Raw genomic sequence first — 21,633 nt, 5'->3', positions numbered from 1 at the left:
CTTATTATATGCCCCATATACTAGCGTTATAAGCTAAACAGTTTTTAGAGATAAAACTCTTTACACTCGATTATCATGAAAACAAATCCCAGAGAACAGTCGACTCGGTACCAATGTGTTATTACACCCCAGGTTCATTTTGCACCGGAGTTCTCCTTTAATTTTCCCGCAATAAATTTTCATTAATTTTATGGGCTGCCATAGAATCCCATACGGAAGAAGAAGAAACGGAAGAATAATAATAATAGGAACTCCTCCGCACCTTCGGTGCTTGGCCCGTAATAAGAACGCCAACGATTTCAAGAAGTGCATCTGCAATTTCAGTGCTTGGCCCCCAATAATAAGAACGGGAACGGATAACAATTGGTGCCTACGCACTTTTAGTGCTTGGCCCCTAATTAATTGTTGCCATATGGCAACGCCATACTATAAAGGGTAAAGAACCTTTTAAAGGAATATTTTCAGTTCAATACAAATAAAGTACAATCGACAGAATCTGTGGCAAAATGTTGATTACCACAAGAATTAATTTGTCTCTCATTTTCTTTAAAGATCATTTGCATTTAAAGGGACACAACAAACGGTGAGTTTTTGCTCACCCCCAAAAAGTGGCAATTTTAACATGCTATAAAAAAATATCTGTGGGGTATTTTGAGCTAAAACTTCACATACACACTCTGGGGACATCAGAGACTTATTGTACATCTTGTGAAAAGGGCAATATAGGACCCCTTTAATGTTGTAAATGAACACTGAAATGAGTTTCCTGCTAATTGAACCGCACTGTATCCTATACTCTACTCATGATCATATTCAATGGCATTCACGCTTTGACCTGAACTCAATTAAAATGATTTGCCTTGTCATCATTCATCATCCTGATGACATTAAATGGCAAACTGCATATGGAAATGAACCCCATTGGAATGTTTTGAGTCAAAGCTTCATAGCTTTTGTGATCAGTGTAATGAGGGATGGCGCTGTTTAGTCAGGCATGTTCGGGCTACTTCAGACAACTCATCAGTCAGTGCCAGAGTTGGAGGGTTATCGTTCTTGTCAAAAGTGACGGATGCAATCCGTTGTCATCTTGGAGGGCATGACCTCTTTGACGGCCAAGTATAGCATTCAAGAGCAATAAGGTTGTCAGAGTAGATGCCACATCTAGTTCGACTTGAATAAAAGTGAGGCTTTGAGGGATAGAAGTGCAAGTCTGTTCAGTACGTCATGCTGTTTTTGTATACTTCAACCACTGATATATTGAAAATGTTTTTTTTCTTGTGGTGTTAAATCTTTTCTTTGTTACTAATCAGTAAGCAATTTTGACTTTTAGGCAAGGTAAGTTTATTGATATAGCACATTTCATACACAATGGTAATTCAAAGTGCTTTACATAGAATAAATTAAAATAATCAAAAGAATTAAGAATAATTAAAACAGTTTAGAATAAAAAAGAAAGTAAAATACAGTATGAACAGTCGGACGAACAGTGGCACAGTGCTCATTCAGTAAATGCACAGCTAAACAGATGTGTTTTGAGTCTGGATTTGAATGTGACTACTGTAGGAGCACATCTGATCTCCTCTGGAAGCTGGTTCAGTTGCGGCTGGCGTAGGAGCTAAAGGCGGACTCGCAATGCTTAGAGTGAACCCATGGTATTTCTAGCTAATGTGATCCTAATGATTTGAGTGATCTGTCGGGTTTATAATCAGTGAGCATATCTGCAATGTATTGAGGTCCTAGGCCAGTGAATGATTTATATACCAGTAATAATAATTCAAAATTAATCCTAAATGTAACTGGGAGCCAGTGTAAAGACCTGAGGACTGGTGTGTAGGGTTGTGCCGATAGACGATAGTATCGTGTATCGACGATAGTCTGAGATTTCGCCGATGGCAGTTGCCTTTGACGATATCAATACGATAATTGGCTCGTTTTACCATGAACGTATTAAATTATTATTAGTAGTATTATTATAAAGCTAGTATTGTTATTAAATTAATATTAGGAACTACAATTAATTTGCCTTGCCTAAATTCATAACGACATCACCACATGGCCTAACACTTGCAACAACACCGACACGCGCGTATGAGGACTAAGAAAATGTTTTTAAAACGGAATAAAAAACTAGGCCTACATCCCACATCAAAATGAATTGCAAGGTGATCCATTCACAAATTGTCAAGATTGCTTGTTTTAAGAGACGCATATCTTAGACAAATCCAAGATGAACGGCATCGTTGTTCGTCAGTATTTTGTTTCCATAGCACATTTACAAAAAGTTTAATGACAATAATAACACTAAAAACAATACAATCACTAAATATTAATAATAATAGTAATATCACTTTATATATACAAATTATATAGGCCAGTCTTTAGTTCACGAACACAGCACAACTCCATCTGTGAAAATCAAAAGCAGCTTCAAACACTTGTTTAACAAGAAATATTCTTCAAATTTTTTCACTGTCATCATATAAGTCTACAAGAGAAAAATTAAGCCAGTAAATTAAGATAATTATTTTGAATAATCCTGATTGTTCTGAATAAACTGACAATGCATGTGGTCATGTAAACGCATTAACCTGTTTTCCTTTATCGGAGTTAAGTCATAAGTTAAAGTATAAACCGATCGACTCAGCTAGATTTTTACACCTTAGCCTACTCTGATTTCTGCCAGCATATAAAACACAAGAACCCGCGTTCTTTGGGCTTATTGAAGTGCGCATATGTGAAGTGCATCCAGACAGAGAGAGCACTGGTAGGAGGACATATATCGCAAACTCTGACTCTTTCTCAACCTTAGAAATTAAAACGTGTTTTCATCTCGTGCAGAGGAACAGTCAAAATGCTGCATCTGTAACGGCATGAGAGGATCATGTGTGTCCGTAATTGTCCCGCTGACATGTTGAAATAGGTTACTCGAGTCAGATACAAAAATGATTCGGATCTTTTTTTACCTCACTGTACCGGGAAATAACCTGATAGCCTAGTAATAAACACTCCACCCTTTGCTAGCAAAATAGAAAAATATTCTCGTATAAAATGAAGTAATAAAACAAGCAAATTAATGAGTAAATAATCAAGTTAATAATCAAATAAGTAAGCCCGGCCTCCTCACGATAATATCGTGTGTCGCCGATCTCACAGGCTGACGATAGGTCGATATGAAAATGGAGCATATCGCCCAACACTACTCGTGTGATATGTTCATATTTTCTGGTTCTGCTCAGAATCCTAGCAGCAGCGTTCTGTATGAGCTGCAACTGTCTTATGGTCTTTTTGGGAAGGCCACTGAGGAGTCCATTACAATAATCCACCCTACTGGTAATGAAAGCATGCACAAGGTTCTCTAAGTCTTGACTGGAAACAAAGCATCTAATTCTTGACATGACTACTGAAACTAAGGTCTGACTCTAGAGACACACCCAGATTCCTGACTTGATTTTTTGTTGTTTGACCCCTAGAGTGAAGGTATGCGTTCACCTTGAGAACTTCATCTTTGTTTCCAAATGCAATGACTTCAGTTTTGTTTTTGTTTAACTGAAGAAAGTTTTGGCACATCCCACTGTTTACTTCATCAATGCATTGATACAGGGAGTCAATGGGACTAGAGCCCGAAGCCATTTGTTTTGAGAATAATGGCTGGCTGATGAAGTTATTGGCTGGCTAGCCGGCTCAGCCAAAACCTAAATGGCTGCTGCAGCCGCCAAACTTTTCATAGCTGCAAATGGCTGAAGCTGCCACTTCATGTCTACAGATGTCTATGTTATACTGATTTACTAGATCTCAATATTTCCAAGCAATGCATGGCTTACACTATATTTCTACAAAATGCAATACAATGTAATAAAGAAAACACCAGATTTTACTTTCACAACGTATGTACATATTTATTTTGTAGTCTGATCGCGGAGAAGTAACGTTATGTTGATTAAGAACGCAAACTTTTGTTGAATTTATGAGAAATCTACAGACGCAAACAGACGAAGTGTAGTAAAATAAAGACCTAAATGTGTATTTCGGACTTTTTTTCACCACAAGTCTGTAAGAAGACATGGAAGACAAATATCCAAAAATCTCAAAATTGACCAGTAAAAAAAAAACGATGTTTTTGCCTGCCGTGTCTCGCCTTAATATAAACACACACTGTTATCAGTATTATTTTGGACAAAGTTTTGCACATTTCACTTCAATGTACACTGAAGCATGCGTCGTGAATTAGCAATGTGGAAACGGTGGTTTGTTACTGCAGTAATATCACGTTCAGTGCTATAAATCTCTCCGTTCCAGAATATTTGGTTCATAACATCATATCTTTGATTCAGGTGTTTGTGCAACCGTGCCCTGAAGATTTAACAAAAGTCTGGCTAGGCCTAAGTTAAAAAAAAAGTAAGTAGGAATTAGCAAAGTATGTGAGAAGTGAGATCAAAATTACCTTGCTTGCTTCTTTCCGCCATTTCACCTCAGTGCGAGAAAAAAATGCATCGCTTCTTCTGTACGGAAAACGAGCAATTTTAATTGGTCGTCAATTCACTGTGAGTCTGTGTATCGTAGCAACGAGCACAAGACTGTGCTGTTATGAATCCAGTGGGAAAATAGATCTCGTGTATTGTTTATATATTCGTGTCGTGTGTGTATGTCTCTATGTGATAGAATTATTATTTGATGCAAATAATTCTAGCCAGCTCAGCCAAACTTTATCAGATGGCGGCTCAATTTGGCTTACGAAATTATTGGCTGGCGGCGGCTGAAATTCTAAATGGCGCAAATGGCGGCGCCTGGCGGCGGCTTCGGGGTCTAAATGGGACTGTAGTCATTAGGCGATAGGGCTAAGTAGAGCTGTGTGTCGTCTGCATAGCTGTGGTAAGCAATTTGGTTCTTTCTCATTATTTGGCTCATTGGGAGCATGTACAGGTTGAATAGGAGTGGCACAAGAATTGAGCCTTGAGGGACTCGGCATGTCACGGATGTCCATTCAGACCTATGGTCTCCTATACTCACATAATAACCTCTCCCTACAAAGTATGACCTGAACCATTTTAGGACTATCCCAGAAACCCCGACCAAGTTTTTCAGCCTGTCAAGAAGTATGTTGTGATCGACAGTGTTAAATGCAGCACTGAGGTCGAGTAGTACCAGCACTGATAATTTGCCTGTGTCAGTATTTAAGTGAATATCGTTTATTATCTTTATGAGTGGTGTATAGTAGTAGTGCTGTGATGCGGTCAGAAACCAGCTTGAAAATTGTCAAAATATCCATTCGAGCTTAAGAATTTGTTCAGCTGATTGAAGACACATTTTTCAACGATCTTGTCTATGAAAGGAAGATTTGAGATCGGTCTATAGTTGTTTATTATGGTCTTATCCAGATTGCTCTTTTTCAGGAGGGGCTTGACAACTGCAGTTTTCAGGGAGTTCGGAAAACTCCCAGAGAGAAATGAGGAGTTTACCACTTCTAGGCAATCTGCTTCTAAACAGTTTAACACACTTTTGAAAAAAGATATGGGAAGTGTGTCAAGGGCACAGGTTGATGTTTTAAGGTGCTGTACTGTTTCTTCCAAAATTTTGCCATCAATTTCTTTGAAATCAGACATAGTAACTACTTTCTCAGGTTGTGGTCTGATCTGTCTGATCCCAACGCAACTCAAGGATTAGCTGATCACCTTTCTGATATTATTGATTTCCTCAGAGAGAAAGGAAGCAAACTCACTACACTTACTGTCTGAGAGCATTTCACTGGAAATGTGACTTGGGGGGTTTGTCAGTCTCTCTACAGTAGCAAAAAGAGTGCGCGTGTTGTTTATATTGCTGTTTATAATATTCGAGAAGAAAGTCTGTCTAGCTTTGCCTAGTTCCTTATTGAAAGCATGGATGCTGTCTTTGTAGATGTTATAATGGACTACAAGTTTTGTCTTCCGCCACATGCGCTCTGCTTTTCTGCATTGTCTTTTCATATTTTGCACTGCTGTTGAGTTTCTCCAAGGTGCTTTTTGTCTGCCACTCTTCTTCCTGACTTTCACAGGAGCAATATCATCAATCACACTTTTAACTTTGAGTTAAAAGAATCAAGGAGAAAATCAACAGAGTCAGCAGATATGCTTGGTTTTAAAGATATAGCCTTCATAAATAGTGCACTTGTGTTCTCATTTAAGCATCTCTTCTTGACAGACACAGATCTAGGTTTAATGGTAGGAGAGATCAATATATCAAAGAAAATACAGAAATGATCAGACAGTGATCACAAACATTTTTAAACAGTTTTGACTGTTTAGACACTCATAAAAGTAAAGTTAGGAGGGAATGTTTCATTGAGGACTGTTGCACTGCAGCTGTCTTCTAGACAAGTTTAATTTAGAAACATAAAATCCAGGTTGTTTGTGGTTAAGTCGTTGCTGGATAATTTAGTATATATATCTTGTACAGATTGAAATATTCAGGGTTCCCATATTCTTTTAAATATAAGAGTATATTCTGGTCTGTAAAATCTATATTGAATTATTTTGTTTCTTGTTATGCTCAGTTATAAAGTATTTATTTGATTAGAAACTAATAAAAATGTGAGTGCTCTGTAAGAGTAATTAATAGTAGATCAGGATATTTGATATCACCAATATTTATTTTTAAAGTGCCTTGTGCCACACTTTTTCAAGTTAATAAGCTGCATTAAAATGTACCACACTAAAATTTCAGAGAATTTGTATTTTATGAAATAATACAACTAAAAACAGGATTGATTAGGTTTTTTTTTTTTACCATCAAAGGTCATTTTGATATACTGTGTAAACATTATGAGATCACACACGATCAAAAATAAGAGAAATATATTCAGTACAAGCTCTAAAACTGCTCCATTTAGAAATCATTATTATCAGTGGTTCGTTTCCCGTCTTGGCATTTTGTTGTAATGCAAACCACCAATTATTAACACTATAAAGCCTGAAAGCCTAGTCAAGTCACCTTTTTTATATATAGATTTTTACAATACAGATTGTTTCAAAGCAGCTTTACAGAGATAACAGGAAAATAATGTTGTTATAATATTGTTAAATATAAAATTAAATGTCCCCAACTAAGCAAGCCAAAAGGCAACAGTGGCAAGGAACCAAAACTCCATCAGTGACAGAATGGAGAAAAAACCTTGGGAGAAACCAGGCTCAGTCGGGGGGCCAGTTCTCCTCTGCCCAAAGAACGAACAGTGTATGATTATGATTCAGTCAGCATTACAGGTCAGAGGTCAGATTAGATCGGAACATTATATTATGCAGTTCATCTGGTTGAAGTCATCACGCGCGTATGGAGACGAGTTTGTTGAGGAAAGCTGCCAATGACATCAGAATGACGCTGTGCGCGAAATGGCTGCCGCTTCTCATCGCAAACCGTTGTTTTGTTTTGTTATTGTTAATCTTTTGTAAATTGTAAATCTTTGTTTGTCACGTTTTTTCTATTAACATCATATTGCTTGCCTCTGGGTGACACTGGCAAGCGGACACTGGAACGGAGAATCTGGACTTTTGTTGTCTGCTTCTGGGCGACACTGCTGAACGGAGAATCTGGATTTTTTCTTTTTCCTGGGTCACGAAACTTGGATATTTACTAGGGATATACTTGGGTTAAATCCTGCTGTTGGCTTCGGATGTGCTTTCTCGCGACATAAAATCTTAATGGAACAGTGTTGGATGTTCGAAGCACCTGTTGCATGGATGTTTATCGGAGTTAAGTCATAAGTTAAAGTATAAACCGATCGACTCAGCTAGATTTTTACACCTTAGCCTACTCTGATTTCTGCCAGCATTTAAAACACAAGAACCCGCGTTCTTTGGGCTTATTGAAGTGCGCATATGTGAAGTGCATCCAGACAGAGAGAGCACTGGTAGGAGGACATATATCGCAAACTCTGACTCTTTCTCAACCTTAGAAATTAAAACGTGTTTTCATCTCGTGCAGAGGAACAGTCAAAATGCTGCATCTGTAACGGCATGAGAGGATCATGTGTGTCCGTAATTGTCCCGCTGACATGTTGAAATAGGTTACTCGAGTCAGATACAAAAATGATTCGGATCTTTTTTTACCTCACTGTACCGGGAAATAACCTGATAGCCTAGTAATAAACACTCCACCCTTTGCTAGCAAAATAGAAAAATATTCTCGCATAAAATGAAGTAATAAAACAAGCAAATTAATGAGTAAATAATCAAGTTAATAATCAAATAAGTAAGCCCGGCCTCCTCACGATAATATCGTGTGTCGCCGATCTCACAGGCTGACGATAGGTCGATATGAAAATGGAGCATATCGCCCAACACTACTCGTGTGATTTGTTCATATTTTCTGGTTCTGCTCAGAATCCTAGCAGCAGCGTTCTGTATGAGATGCAACTGTCTTATGGTCTTTTTGGGAAGGCCAGTGAGGAGTCCATTACAATAATCCACCCTACTGGTAATGAAAGCATGCACAAGGTTCTCTAAGTCTTGACTGGAAACAAAGCATCTAATTCTTGACATGACTACTGAAACTAAGGTCTGACTCTAGAGACACACCCAGATTCCTGACTTGATTTTTTGTTGTTTGACCCCTAGAGTGAAGGTATGCGTTCACCTTGAGAACTTCATCTTTGTTTCCAAATGCAATGACTTCAGTTTTGTTTTTGTTTAACTGAAGAAAGTTTTGGCACATCCCACTGTTTACTTCATCAATGCATTGATACAGGGAGTCAATGGGACTGTAGTCATTAGGCGATAGGGCTAAGTAGAGCTGTGTGTCGTCTGCATAGCTGTGGTAAGCAATTTGGTTCTTTCTCATTATTTGGCTCATTGGGAGCATGTACAGGTTGAATAGGAGACCAGGATGTTACATTTTCCGATGTCCCTGACACTCTCTGGACAATTTGGACAATCTCTGCTAATCTCTGCTCAGCGTCTCACTTTATGAAATCCCCGCGAGCCCTCTGTCCACTGTTTCGGCTTTACCATTCTGCACTCTTGGTGGGTAAGTTTCCCCTTATTCATTGCGTAGTGTTTTATTGTGGTTCTGCCCTCTTTGGTCTGGCTAACGTGCTGTCCTCGCATCACTCTCCCTGCGAGCCCTCTGCCGCTGCATATCTGTGAGTCCCATAACATCTAATGCAGCAGGTAGGCAAGTTTTAACTTGTTTGGCGAGCTGCTCGGTTTAGTTTTGTGGATTCACTCAATATCAGTCGGGTTTTGGCTAACGTAGTGTTGTAGTAACGTGGGTGGCCATTTGGTTTTCTGTGAGTGCTGTCTTAAATTACAAAGAGATGTACTTTGCCATTTATAAAACTCCGGCACTGAGACTGCTGGCCCTGGGCTTTGCTGGCCTTGTTCTGCTTCTCATTCACGGAATGGAGTTAAACTATACTTCACTGCAACTGCACAACCTCAATAGTCTAACCCGTCTGGAATCCTCCACGTTTGACTTATGTACTACTCTCGGAATTGCACGTCGTACACGCTATATCCATCGGTCTGCTAAACGTAGATGGCTTTACAACTATGACCCCTCTCTCTCAATGCCTGTGATACTGGTACCATGGTAACGATGTGACTCTCCACCGTGCTAGGACTCTCATACCCCTAACCAAAGATGTGACCTACTCGTCGCATGTTCCCCATCGATACAACTGTGCACTTTTTAACACTCACTCTCTGACTGGCAAGGGTACAATGCTGAATGAAGTTACATCTGAGAGAGACCTGGATTTACTCTTTCTGACTGAAACCTGGCAAACACCTGACGATTTCATTGAACTGAACCTTTTAACCCCTGCTAGATATAGTTATTTCACAAAACCTCGACTTAGTGGTAGAGGTGGTGGTCTGGCAGTGATCTTTAAGAACAACTACAAAGTGACTAAATATGACATTCTCGATGTTGCAAGTTTTGAATGTCTCTCACTTCAACTTGCTGGACCCGCTCCGCTTCTGATTCTACTGATTTACAGACCCCCTAGAAACAACCCAAACTTCTGTTCTGATCTGACTGAACTTCTCACTCTCGCTTTTGCCCGGCATGATAGAATAATGATGCTTGGTGATTTTAACATACATGTTGATTCTGATTGTACTGCTGCAAAAGACTTTTTGTCTGTTCTGGATTATTTTGAAGTATCTCAACATATCGATTTCCCAACTCATTCCCACTCTCATACTCTCGATCTGCTCTGTACGGTTGGTATTGACAATGTGCATGCCCAGGGTCACAATCTGGGTATCTCTGATCACAAACTAATACTCTTTGACTTCTCACTACCCATTGTAAAACCTAAAACTAACACTATTATATCCTACCGAAATCTGAAAACCATAACTGTCGAAAATTTCTCCACTGCCATTGCGGTTTCTGCTCTTCCTTCCTCACTAAATCGGCTGTGTCCTAATGAGATAGTTTCTACCTACGATAAATCGCTTGGTGATGTATTGGATGAGCTTGCTCCTTTAATAACTAGAGCTGTTCCGTCTACTCACTCCTCTCCTTGGTTCACCCCTGAGCTCAGAGTTCTGAAAACACAATGTAGGCGTCTTGAAAGACTCCACAACAAAACTTCCCTTCTTGTTCATGCCATAGCCTTTTCCGAATCGGTAGTGAAATACAAAGAAGCGCTTAACATCGCACGCTCCAACTATCTCTCTACTATTATTAACAAAGCTAAATGCAAACCCAAAACTCTTTTTACAGAAATAAATAAACTGGTCAAACTGTCCACCGTAGCTCTTACTGGTTCTGCTGAACTTTGTGAAGATTTTCAGTCTTTCTTCCTACAAAAAATTGACAACATCTATCAGTCATTCTCCTCTACTGCCACTACCCCTTCAACTCCATATTTGATTGGTTGTCCGCTAGACACTTTTTCACTCACAAATACATCTGTGGTTGCAAATATGATTAACAAATCAAACTCAACTTCCTGTACACTTGATCATATTCCAACATACCTGTTAAAAACTCATTCCTCCTTACTCATTCAACCTATTACCCACCTTATAAACAGGTCTCTTGCCACTGCCACTGTCCCACTTAATCTGAAATTAGCAGCCATTACCCCAATCCTTATGAAGCCTGGTCTCGACAACGCCACTCACAGTAATTATAGACCAATATCAAATCTCGCTTTCGTTGGCAAGCTACTTGAGAAGGTAGTTGTGGCGCAGCTGCAATCACACTTAGAGAGACATAATCTCTTTGAACCCCTTCAATCCGGTTTCCGTACACATCACAGTACAGAAACAGCACTCCTAAAAGTATTAAACGATCTTCTTCTAGCTTCTGATTCAGGTGCACATTGTATCCTGGTTCTCCTTGACCTCAGTGCAGCATTTGCCACTGTGTGCCACTCTACACTTATCTCACGACTGTCTGAAATAGGCATCACGGGTGCGGCACTTCAGTGGTTGACCTCATATCTATGCGATAGACAACAATTTGTTAAGATAGGCAACAATCGCTCACGGTCAGTTTGTGTTTCCCATGGTGTGCCCCAAGGCTCTGTACTTGGCCCGCTTCTATTTGTAATATACTTACTACCGTTAGGCCAGATCATCAGACAGCATGGTCTCAATTTTCATAGCTACGTTGATGATATTCAAATCTACTTCACGATTGACCCGAACTCATCTTTTCCGCCCCCTTCAGTTATCTCCTGCCTTCACGACCTTAAAACATGGATGTCCTCTAACTTTTTGCAGCTTAATTCTGGTAAAACAGAAATCCTGTTGATTAACCCTAGATCACAAAACTCACCCAGACATGACATTTTTATTGACATTGATGGTGTTGAGATTAGGCCTTAAAAAACTGTACAGAATCTGGGAGTTTTGTTCGACCCCACGCTCTGCTTTCACTCACATATTAGTCAGACTGTCAAATCATGCTTCTTCCACCTGCGGAATATTGCTCGTATTCGCCCCTCTCTTACCTTTACAGATGCGGAAACTGTTATTCATGCTTTTATCACTTCCAGATTGGACTTCTGTAATTCATTATATAGCGGACTACCCACCAAAGCAATACAGCGCCTCCAAATGGTTCAAAACTCTGCTGCACGCAGCCTCACGTATAATAAAAAATCTGCTCACATCACTCCTATCCTTTTCCAACTGCACTGGCTTCCTGTTATACACCGCATCCAATTTAAACTGTTAATCCTAATATTTAAAGCCCTACATGGCCCGGCACCCAAATACCTTGTTGACTTGGTACAGCCATATGTTCCAACTCGGGCCCTCAGATCTAGCACGGCAAACCTTCTCGTGGTACCCCGGGTCAGACTCTCCACGGTGGGCGGAAGGGCTTTTAATGTTGCTGGCCCTACGCTCTGGAATAAGCTGCCCCCGAATCTTCGTGCGAACGACAACATCCGGTCCTTCAAAAAACATCTGAAAACTCATTTCTTCAAGCTTGCCCAATAAATCATCTTCCTTATCACTGTTTTCTATGTTCTGCACTTTTCCAACTCTATCTGCTACATACTTTATCATAATAGCATATTTTGATAAATAATGCAATATCTCCTTTTCATGCAAACCAGTGTATGCTTGTTTCCATCTGTTTTGTCTCTCGTAAGCAGATGGCCTTTGTATTTGTTCGCTTGTTGTCTGTTTGGTATTTGTTTTTTGTATTACATTGTGAAGCGACCTTGGGTTCTTGAAAGGCGCTATAGAAAATAAACATATTATTATTATTATTATTATTATTATTATCAGTGCTGATGGCTGTCGTGTCGATGAGGCCTTCACAGGGGAAAGTCTAGTTGACACAAGCTCTGCTGACACTTCAGGGATGCGTTGTGGTCGTGTTCAGGCACAGGTCCTCCATCTGATATGGATACGGCTAGGGTCCGGCTGATTACAGTTAACCTCGGAATAAACAGAAAGACTAAAATTAGCATAGATGCCATTCTTTTTATGATGTAGTGAGTACATCAGGTGTTATAGGAAGTGTTCCCGGTTCCGGCTGATTTAATTTATGCTGCCTAATAATCATTTCACTGATTTGAATAATAGGAATGTATAGTGTTCTATGTGTATGCCAGGTTGTAGAGATGTGTGTTGCTTCCGGGACAATGTTAGGAAGACTGTTCCAAAGTTTTGGTGCTAAGTAGGAAAAGGATCTACCGCCAGCAGTTGATTTTGATATTCTAGGTATCATCAACTGGCCAGAATTTTGAGGTCGCAATAGACGTGAAGGACTATAATGTGTTAAGAGCTCGCTCAAGTACTGGAGAGCTAAACCATTTAGTCCTTTGTAAGTAATCAGCAATATTTTAACCTTTTCCTTGCTTCCATTGAAGCACATGATGCTTTTTGAATAATTATTAAATCACGCTGGGGAAAATTTATATTTAAATAAAATAAAAATAAAATAAATGGTCTCGGACCCACTGTATCAGATTGTATGTTGTTATTTTTTTGGTCAGTTATTGGAGAGTTTCTTTGTTCCAGGCTGCAGATGCTAGAGGCCATCTGTAAACACTGGGAAGGGCCCATCAGTCTGGCCCTCTACCTTTCTGATGCCGAAGCCCAGCAGTTTCTGCGATACGCTCAGGGCTCGGAGGTTCTGATGAGCAGGAGCAACGTGGGATACCACATAGTCTATAAAGAAGGCCAGTTCTACCCTGTTAACCTGCTGCGTAATGTTGCTTCAGGGCAGGTCAACACACCCTACATGTTCCTGTCGGATATTGACTTCTTGCCAATGTATGGACTCTATGAGTACCTCAGGTAAGACAAAACCTAAATATGGAATGGTAAAACAATGTTGGTCCATTTTGGTTTGGTCTCATCTCAACTGTTGACCACAAACCTAAATCTTTGGTTACAGATTGTTATTATTTATCATTTAAAAACTCTAAAACTAACCCCATGTGCTACTTTATTTAACCCCGTAACAGTATATTTTTAAATTAATATTCTTATAATTTGAGTTGGAAACTGTGTAAATGGAGCCTTTTTAAGACTGTGATGATGTGTTTTCCAAAGTTATCAACATCACAAATCTAATAAAGTTTTTAATATAATTTTTTTTAAAAAATGTAATACATTTATAATGCTATACTTTGTTATATTACCTTGACAGTAAATGACAAAAACAAATTAACGCTGCTGTGAGGGTGTTTCTAGTGCAACAGCTGAGGGAGTGATGGCAAATTTGACATTTTGTAATCAATTTCTCAACAAAAAAAAATTTAAGTTGCAGATTTTTTTCTTTTGCTTTTAGATTAAATGCAAATACAACAATTATATTTGGTGTCATCTCCCGTTCATCACTATAGAAGTTTACACAACTATGATGACTTCTGCTTCTGAGAACCCCGGAAATGTGAAAAGTAGGGATGTCCTAAGCTTTTCTCAAGGAACTGTATTGGGGCCAATTACATTTTTTATATATACTACAGGGCTGCTTGAATCTGATTGGTTGACGAACGTTCTAAGGTGTGCAATTATTTTCAGGGAAATGCACGGCTTAAGTAGTTCCAGGCAGGTCTTGACCGCATTACAGTTCCATATCACTTCGTGTAGTTAACTGTAATAACGGAAAATAGGATACAATTCATAACAAGAAAAAAATGCCAGACGATTGCGCTTGATCTGCCATTTTCGATGTCTAACTTCACAATCAATGGAAACAGTTTAATTTGAATAAATATAGTATATAGTCATATCTATAATCAATAGCAAATTAAACTGTATATATAAATAAATTGATAGTCCTGCTGCACGGGTTTTCGTTATCATTGCAGATAATATAACATATAAATAAATATTGATAGGCCTTGTTAAAATGGCTTTGTGTTTCATTTATTAGGCTAGCCTACTGTCAATAATAGAAAATTATTGAGAATTAACTAATTAATTAAAAAAAATTAATTAATTAATTAAATAAATAATATTGATGCACATGCTTTTCTGTCTCAGTATTGCAATGTCTCTTGGCCCAGATCCGGCCCACATCTGGTACACATGGATTCCACACCTACTAGATGTGGGCCGGATCTGGGCCTACACTATGTTGCTGTCTGGGTGACGTGTGTACCAATATGGTCTGTTCTAGCATCTCGCACACACATTCAAGCCTTCTTGCATATTTGATGCACACATTTGTAATGAATCACTCGAAAGTTTACCTATCAGACTGAGACATTGTTGCCATAACACGTTGATATGGGTTACTCAGGTAATTGTTACAATGGCTACGTAGTGATAGATGGCCCTTTTAGATTTCAGGCTCCTGAGAAACTCTCTGCACAGCGCTGTATACATTAGATTTATATCAATAACTAACTTTAATGTGCCGAAGTATCGGACTCGGTATAAGCTGATACTCAAAATTCAGTGCCTTGAATCGGATTGGGGGCACAAAAAACTTGATCAAGACATTCCTAGTGAAAAGGGTCTGGTACTGTCACCCCGTTTTGGTGTGCTATGCAAAAATGCATTATAAAAAAACAACAAAAAAAACAACAACAACATGACAGTTGTCTTTTAAAATGTTTTGTCAACCGTGGTACTCTCAAAATGTTTCGGGGTTATTTGGCAAGTGCAAGCAGGTATTGATACTTTTGTGTCACCACATTATATACTGTCAACATTCTTGCACTTCTTTATAAAAAAATCTGTGTTGAACATTCGTTGAGAAATACTGATAAAGATTGTAAGAGAAATTTGCCTTAAATTAAACCATGTGCTCATAAACATTTTTGATGTCACTCTGTTAAAATATGATGTAAGAAAAAAATACAATGGAATTAAAGTCATAGCATAACAGGGGTGAAACTTTTGGGAGAAAGAGATATTGTACACACATCTGTAAATGAAAAACTCTGGTGTGCTTGTTTGCTTCAAAAAAAGACAAGTAAGATACTAGACAAATACCAATGTAACTAATAAAAGCTGAAAGCAAAACTGATTTTACTCTGAAAATAAGAAATACAAGAGTGCCAACCCAGGTACATTAAAGCATGTTTTCCATTATCGGTGTCAGCAAAATGTTCTCAGGTTGTGAATGTGATTTGTACAAGTGATCTGTTCCACAAGTAATCCATCTTGTTTCTGTTTTAGGAAATCAGTTGTTCAGCTTGATATGGCGAACACTAAAAAGGCTCTTGTGGTTCCGGCGTTTGAAACACTGCGCTATCGGCTGTCCTTTCCCAAATCTAAAGCAGAGCTCTTGTCACAGCTCGATATGGGCACTCTGTTCACATTCAGGTAAAAACAATACTTAAAAAAAAAAAAAAAAAACTCTGAAATTTTCTACATTTATTGTAGATGATATTTTCTTAGATTTGTGACTGAATCGGTAACGCTTCATTTTACAGTCCTGTTCCCCATGTACATACTATGTACTACTTATAGTAATTACAATAACAGGGTAATAACTAGGTAATAACCGTGAACCTACCCCTAAACCTAACCTTAACCCATGTACTTACCTTATATTACCCAGTACTTTCTTAGGTAAGTACACTGTAAGTACATGCAAGTTAACGCACTGTAAAATTAAGCATTATTACCCAGTACTTTCTTAGGTAAGTACACTGTAAGTACACGTAAGTTAACGTACTGTAAAAGGAAGCGTTACCACTGAATCTTTCATGATTCTTTTGAAAAAATTCATTTCAGTCATATTTATAATTGTTCTTTTTTATGTTTTTGGAAATTCTTGACCGTTTTACGATGACTTAAATTAATAATCATTTACTTGTCCAAAGATATCATGTCTGGACAAAAGGTCATGCTCCCACAGACTTTGCCAAATGGAGAACCGCTACAACACCATACCGAGTCCAGTGGGAGGCTGACTTTGAGCCATATGTGATGGTCAGACGAGAAAGCCCTGAGTACGACCGGCGCTTTGTGGGGTTTGGGTGGAATAAAGTAGCTCACATCATGGAGCTGGACGCTCAGGTAACACTTGTTTGCATTAATACTATTTAAATGTCATTAAAAAGCTTTTTTGTATTTCATAATAGTCTCTGACTAGACAGATGATGTGACAGGTAAAATTACTATTTTTTTTAAAATAGTAGAACCCATAATTTTAAAGGATTAGTTCACTTCCGAATTAAAATGTCCTAATGATTTACTCACCCCCACATCATCCAAAATGTTCATGTCTTTCTTTCTTCAATCAAAAATAAATTAAGGTTTTTGAGGAAAGCATTCCAGGATTTTTTCCATATAGTGGACTTCAACATGAATCAATGGGGTGAAGGTCCAAATTGCAGTTTAAATGCAGCTTCAAAGACTCCACACGATCCCAGCTGAGGAATAAGGGTCTCATCTAGCCAAACCATCAGTTATTTTCTAAAAAAATATATAATATATACTTTTTAACCACAAATGATCGTCTTGCACTAGTACTGCAATGCATCACGCATTACGTAATCACATAGGAAAGGTTCCTAAGACTGTCTATGCGTCAACAATGCAATCAAAAAACATATCCATCATCGGCCAATTAATTACTGCTAAAAAAAATTAAATCCATATATTTCCTATGGTAAATTTCCTTTTTTGGCTGAAAATGGTCATTTCTATCTAGAATTGAGATGTTAACAGGCTTGCTAAATAAAACATATCTTTTTACAGATGTGCTTAAAGGCCTTAAACTGCTTGAACCCCGATAATTGCATCTATATTTATAACTGTAATCTTATTTTCTGGGAATAAAAAGATCTTTCAGCATGTGATGTTGTTTGTTGTGTATTTTCAGGAGTACGAGTTTGTGGTTCTGCCCAACGCCTACATGATCCACATGCCGCACGCGCCCAGTTTTGACATCACCAAGTTTCGCTCAAACAAACAGTACCGTGCTTGTCTGAAGACGCTGAAGGAAGAGTTTCAGCAGAACATGTCTCGCCGCTACGGTTTCGCCGCGCTCAAATACATGACAGTGGATAACAACAGCTAGCCGAGCACATTGTCCAAGAAACCAAAACAATAACTGCCACCAACTGATCCTGGAGCGCTGTGTGACAGCACCTTTATGGATGCGTTCAGTGAAACTGAGAACGCAGGGTTATTTGGAGGCGCGGCTTGTGATCATCCATTCATTCAGGGATCTTACGAGACAATTATCAGTAGTGTTTGACCCCAGTGCCGAGAATTAAACTGTTGATTCCAAGTCACTTTTGTGAGAAGGCAAGCAGATTCAGCAAATAGAAACCTCTAGAATAAATGATGTCTGTTGTTACTTATTAAAAATGGACAACAACACGGATGCACTTCAGATTAAAGCCTTGAATCGGTTTCTCCGTCTGTCAACCTATCTTTCATTCGGACTGTCTAACCATTTGCCAGCCTGTCTGTCTCTTTGCTACCTTTTCTAACATCTGACTCTCTGAATATCAATCTATTGGTTTGTGTACCTGTCTGTTGACCTTATGCCTCTATCTTTCTCTCTCTCTCTTTTCATCTCTACAATCATTCATTCTGTCAATGCTTCTGTCGGTCTAATAATTTGTCTTTATCTCTGTCTAAAAACTGTTTGTCTGACAATCTATATCCCTCGATCTATATCTGTCGAACTATGCTTATCTCTGTCTGTCTGACAATCTATTTAACAATCTGTTTATATATCCATCTAACAATTTGTCTGAATCTCTTTATATCTGTTTGTCTCTCTATATAATTTTCCTGTCTGTCTAACAATCTATGTAAATCTGCTTATATATGTCTTAACAATCTGTCTATATATTTTTGTCTTTCTCTCTCTCAGTTTCTTTCTATATATCATCTGCCTGTCTATATCTCTCTAACAGTCTATATTTCTCTATATATGTCTGTGTAATTATCTAGCTCTCATTTTACCAACAATCTCTCTCTCTCGCTCTCTCTCTCTCTCTCTGGATTCAAGGTTTCAGTCTCTGTGTCGACACAGTTGTTGTGTGTTGTGAAGTAGTTGGAAATATGTTCATTCTCATTGCAGATGTGAACAGTGTAATAAACAGGGATCTTCATTCATCGGACTGGCAATAATACGTAACGAGAGGCCAAAGTGAACACTTCATTGACACATTAGAGATGGTTATTTAAACGGCATCACAGCACACTAACAAAATTATGCACTCGATTGCAGGCTTAATTAACAAACTTAATCATTTTCTTCATTATTTGTAAAAGATAGTGTAGTTGCTGCTGTGGCAGGACGTGTCATGAGTTGTTATTCTCTATCAGCAAACAACATGTCTGACTCAGGCTCGTGTTCAGAGAACTATCAACTGATATTTTGCCTTTTTTATCATCCTGACAGCACACAAGCTCAAAGTGTGTTCGTTTCCATCTGCCATACGTCTCTAAAACGTGTCCTTTCTGATGTTATATACTGAGATTCATCAGTTTACCACCTATATGATTGTGAATTTTTTGTGAATCAGATATTTTCAAAATGTTTGCACACTTCAACCGACTTCTCGGCAGCATAAGTGTGTTTCCTGCGGTATTAATGAAGTGCTTTTAATCGGCTACGGTCTGTGCCGTGTGCATTACAGTAAGCCTGCGAGATCTTTATAAGTTGAGCTCATTCACAGGACTGCTGCTTTATTTCATCTTACTTTATTGGTTTGAAGGAAAAATCGAGCATTCGTGCTGATGTCCTATGATAGAGCCCATTGTGGCTCAGCCGAGAATGCACTCGCACTTGCATTACCAATAGCATTCTGGTAATTTTGGAAGAAGAGTTTGTGTTTACATATAATACAAGCAGATACAAAGAATCTGTGAAAACAACATGAATGTGATGATGAATGTGTGCTGCTTATATTCAAGACAGGTCCATTAGATTAAACCTGGGCTAGTTGTCACTTTTACATTTTTTATTGAAACGTGATTGACACAATGTGAGGTCGTATTTATTTTTTAACGTGCAAAGATTTTGGAATCAGTGTGCAAGGATCTTAAGATGTCACAATGAGAAACTTGCATGCAATGCAAATATTATAGGCTGTTTTATGCCTTTTCGAGATAATTCAAACTGTAAAGCAGTTTTAAAAAACAGCGGTGAATATGTAAGATGTGTGTTTTATGGTGCTTTATTGAGTTCGCTTGTTCAATGTGTATTACAAAAATTGAATAGTAAATTTTAGTTGGACATTAATTTACATTGGACTTTAAACAATGTTTTTTTTAGTAACCACTTTTTCGATGTGAAAACCAGTGTTGGGGAAAGTTACTACTAATTGCGTTACTTAGTTATTTTTATGAAAAGTAATGTGTTACGTTGCTTTTTCTCACCTGGGCTGGGCTTGCTGGTTTGATTTTTTTTAATAACAACAAAAAAGTTCTGTTTTTGGCAAATGTAAAGGCTCTTTCACACCAAAGTGAAATGAATAAGCCTCGGTCTAAAAGGAAATGCAAATTTACCCCTGTACAGTAGAGGGCACAACTCAAACAAACCTTTCAGCTGTGCTGACATTCTAGATCACAGAAGAAGAAATTTCAGCAGTAAAGACTAAAAAAAATAAACAAATGTGATCTTTTTCTAAAGTCATTTTTGAATTGGATTGTCAAAGGTCAGCAGCAAAGACTTTAGTCAATAAAGTGAGATTAAAAACATAAAGTATATTTGTGTAAACATATTTAATTAATGCAGGTTTGTGCAATATTCTGAGTATGCATTTCACAGTTTTTATTCTTTTTGAGAAAAACAGATTGTTTTTGTGCAAATGAGATGAGTACATGCAAATGTTCACATCACGGTGTCAATCAATACATGGGAAAACAAAGTAGCGTGAATGCGTTACTTTTTTGAAAAAGTAACTTTGTTGTAAATTTAAAAGTTTTACTAGTTACTTTTAAAAACGATTACATACCTTGTTACTTGCAATGCGTTACCCCCAACACTGGTGACAACTAGCCCCACTCTCCTGTATTTGCTACATAAGAAGTAAAACTAGCAGATGAAGTTATTAATGGACAGCATATGTGTGTAAAATCTGAAGGATATTCGGTTCCAACCATCCAGTTTATTTTGTATTCGTTTTGAAACCGTCCACGTCACTGAAATGTTCTGATGTGGAAGCCTTACGTCCATGCACTTCTGTGGATATACATGTTTCATAATGTTGCTTCTACTGATGCTCATTGATATGTTTGCTTTGGAGCTGTGTCATTATTTTCCAGTATTTTCTGAGGTTGTACGCGAGATGTGCTGAGCTGTGTGTGCACACTAGCTGATTGATGTGTGTTTAATATGATTATAAACAGCCACATGTCCAGGATAACACTGATAAAACTGCTTCTGAATAAAATCACATCATGTTGTCTTCTGCTCATTTTACTTTTATGTATACGATGCTGAAACAATGTTTCAGTGTTTGAGTATTTCATACATTTATTGCATTATCTTTATGAATCTCCTAACCACATAAAACAATTCAAAATGTCATTCTCTGAATTAAGGTGGCATCAATTTATATATAAAAAAACAGACAAATATTTCAGTTGGCTGTCATTTTGCCTTTTTAGGTGTATTAAATATCACCATGATAATTATTTTAAACACAACCGAAATGTTTTTAAACACAACAATATATAGCCTAAATTAGAATAGAAGTCTGCATTTAAAGGAATATTCTAAACAATTCTGATGCACTTTAGAGAGAATGTTAAAGAAAAA

The 21,633-nt window shown here is 38.0% G+C and overlaps 1 protein-coding gene across 1 annotated transcript in view; it reads left to right on the top strand.

Annotated features, from left to right (window-relative positions):
- The window catches only part of large1 (LARGE xylosyl- and glucuronyltransferase 1), a 74,139-nt gene extending 52,861 nt beyond the window's left edge, over positions 1 to 21,278 (top strand). The window contains exons 12-15 of the mRNA XM_077235280.1: positions 13,461 to 13,739; positions 16,077 to 16,223; positions 16,727 to 16,922; positions 17,731 to 21,278. Of these exons, the coding sequence (XP_077091395.1) occupies positions 13,461 to 13,739; positions 16,077 to 16,223; positions 16,727 to 16,922; positions 17,731 to 17,928 (820 nt within the window). The 3' untranslated portion in view covers positions 17,929 to 21,278. The remainder of the gene's footprint in view (positions 1 to 13,460; positions 13,740 to 16,076; positions 16,224 to 16,726; positions 16,923 to 17,730) is intronic.
- Positions 21,279 to 21,633: the final 355 nt, after the last annotated feature.

Source organism: Siphateles boraxobius, unplaced genomic scaffold (assembly GCF_051911475.1).
Source record: "Siphateles boraxobius isolate OS27281-9 unplaced genomic scaffold, OSU_SipBor_1 19, whole genome shotgun sequence".
Taxonomy (NCBI): domain Eukaryota; kingdom Metazoa; phylum Chordata; class Actinopteri; order Cypriniformes; family Leuciscidae; genus Siphateles; species Siphateles boraxobius.
This window is presented reverse-complemented; position numbering and strand designations above follow the sequence as displayed.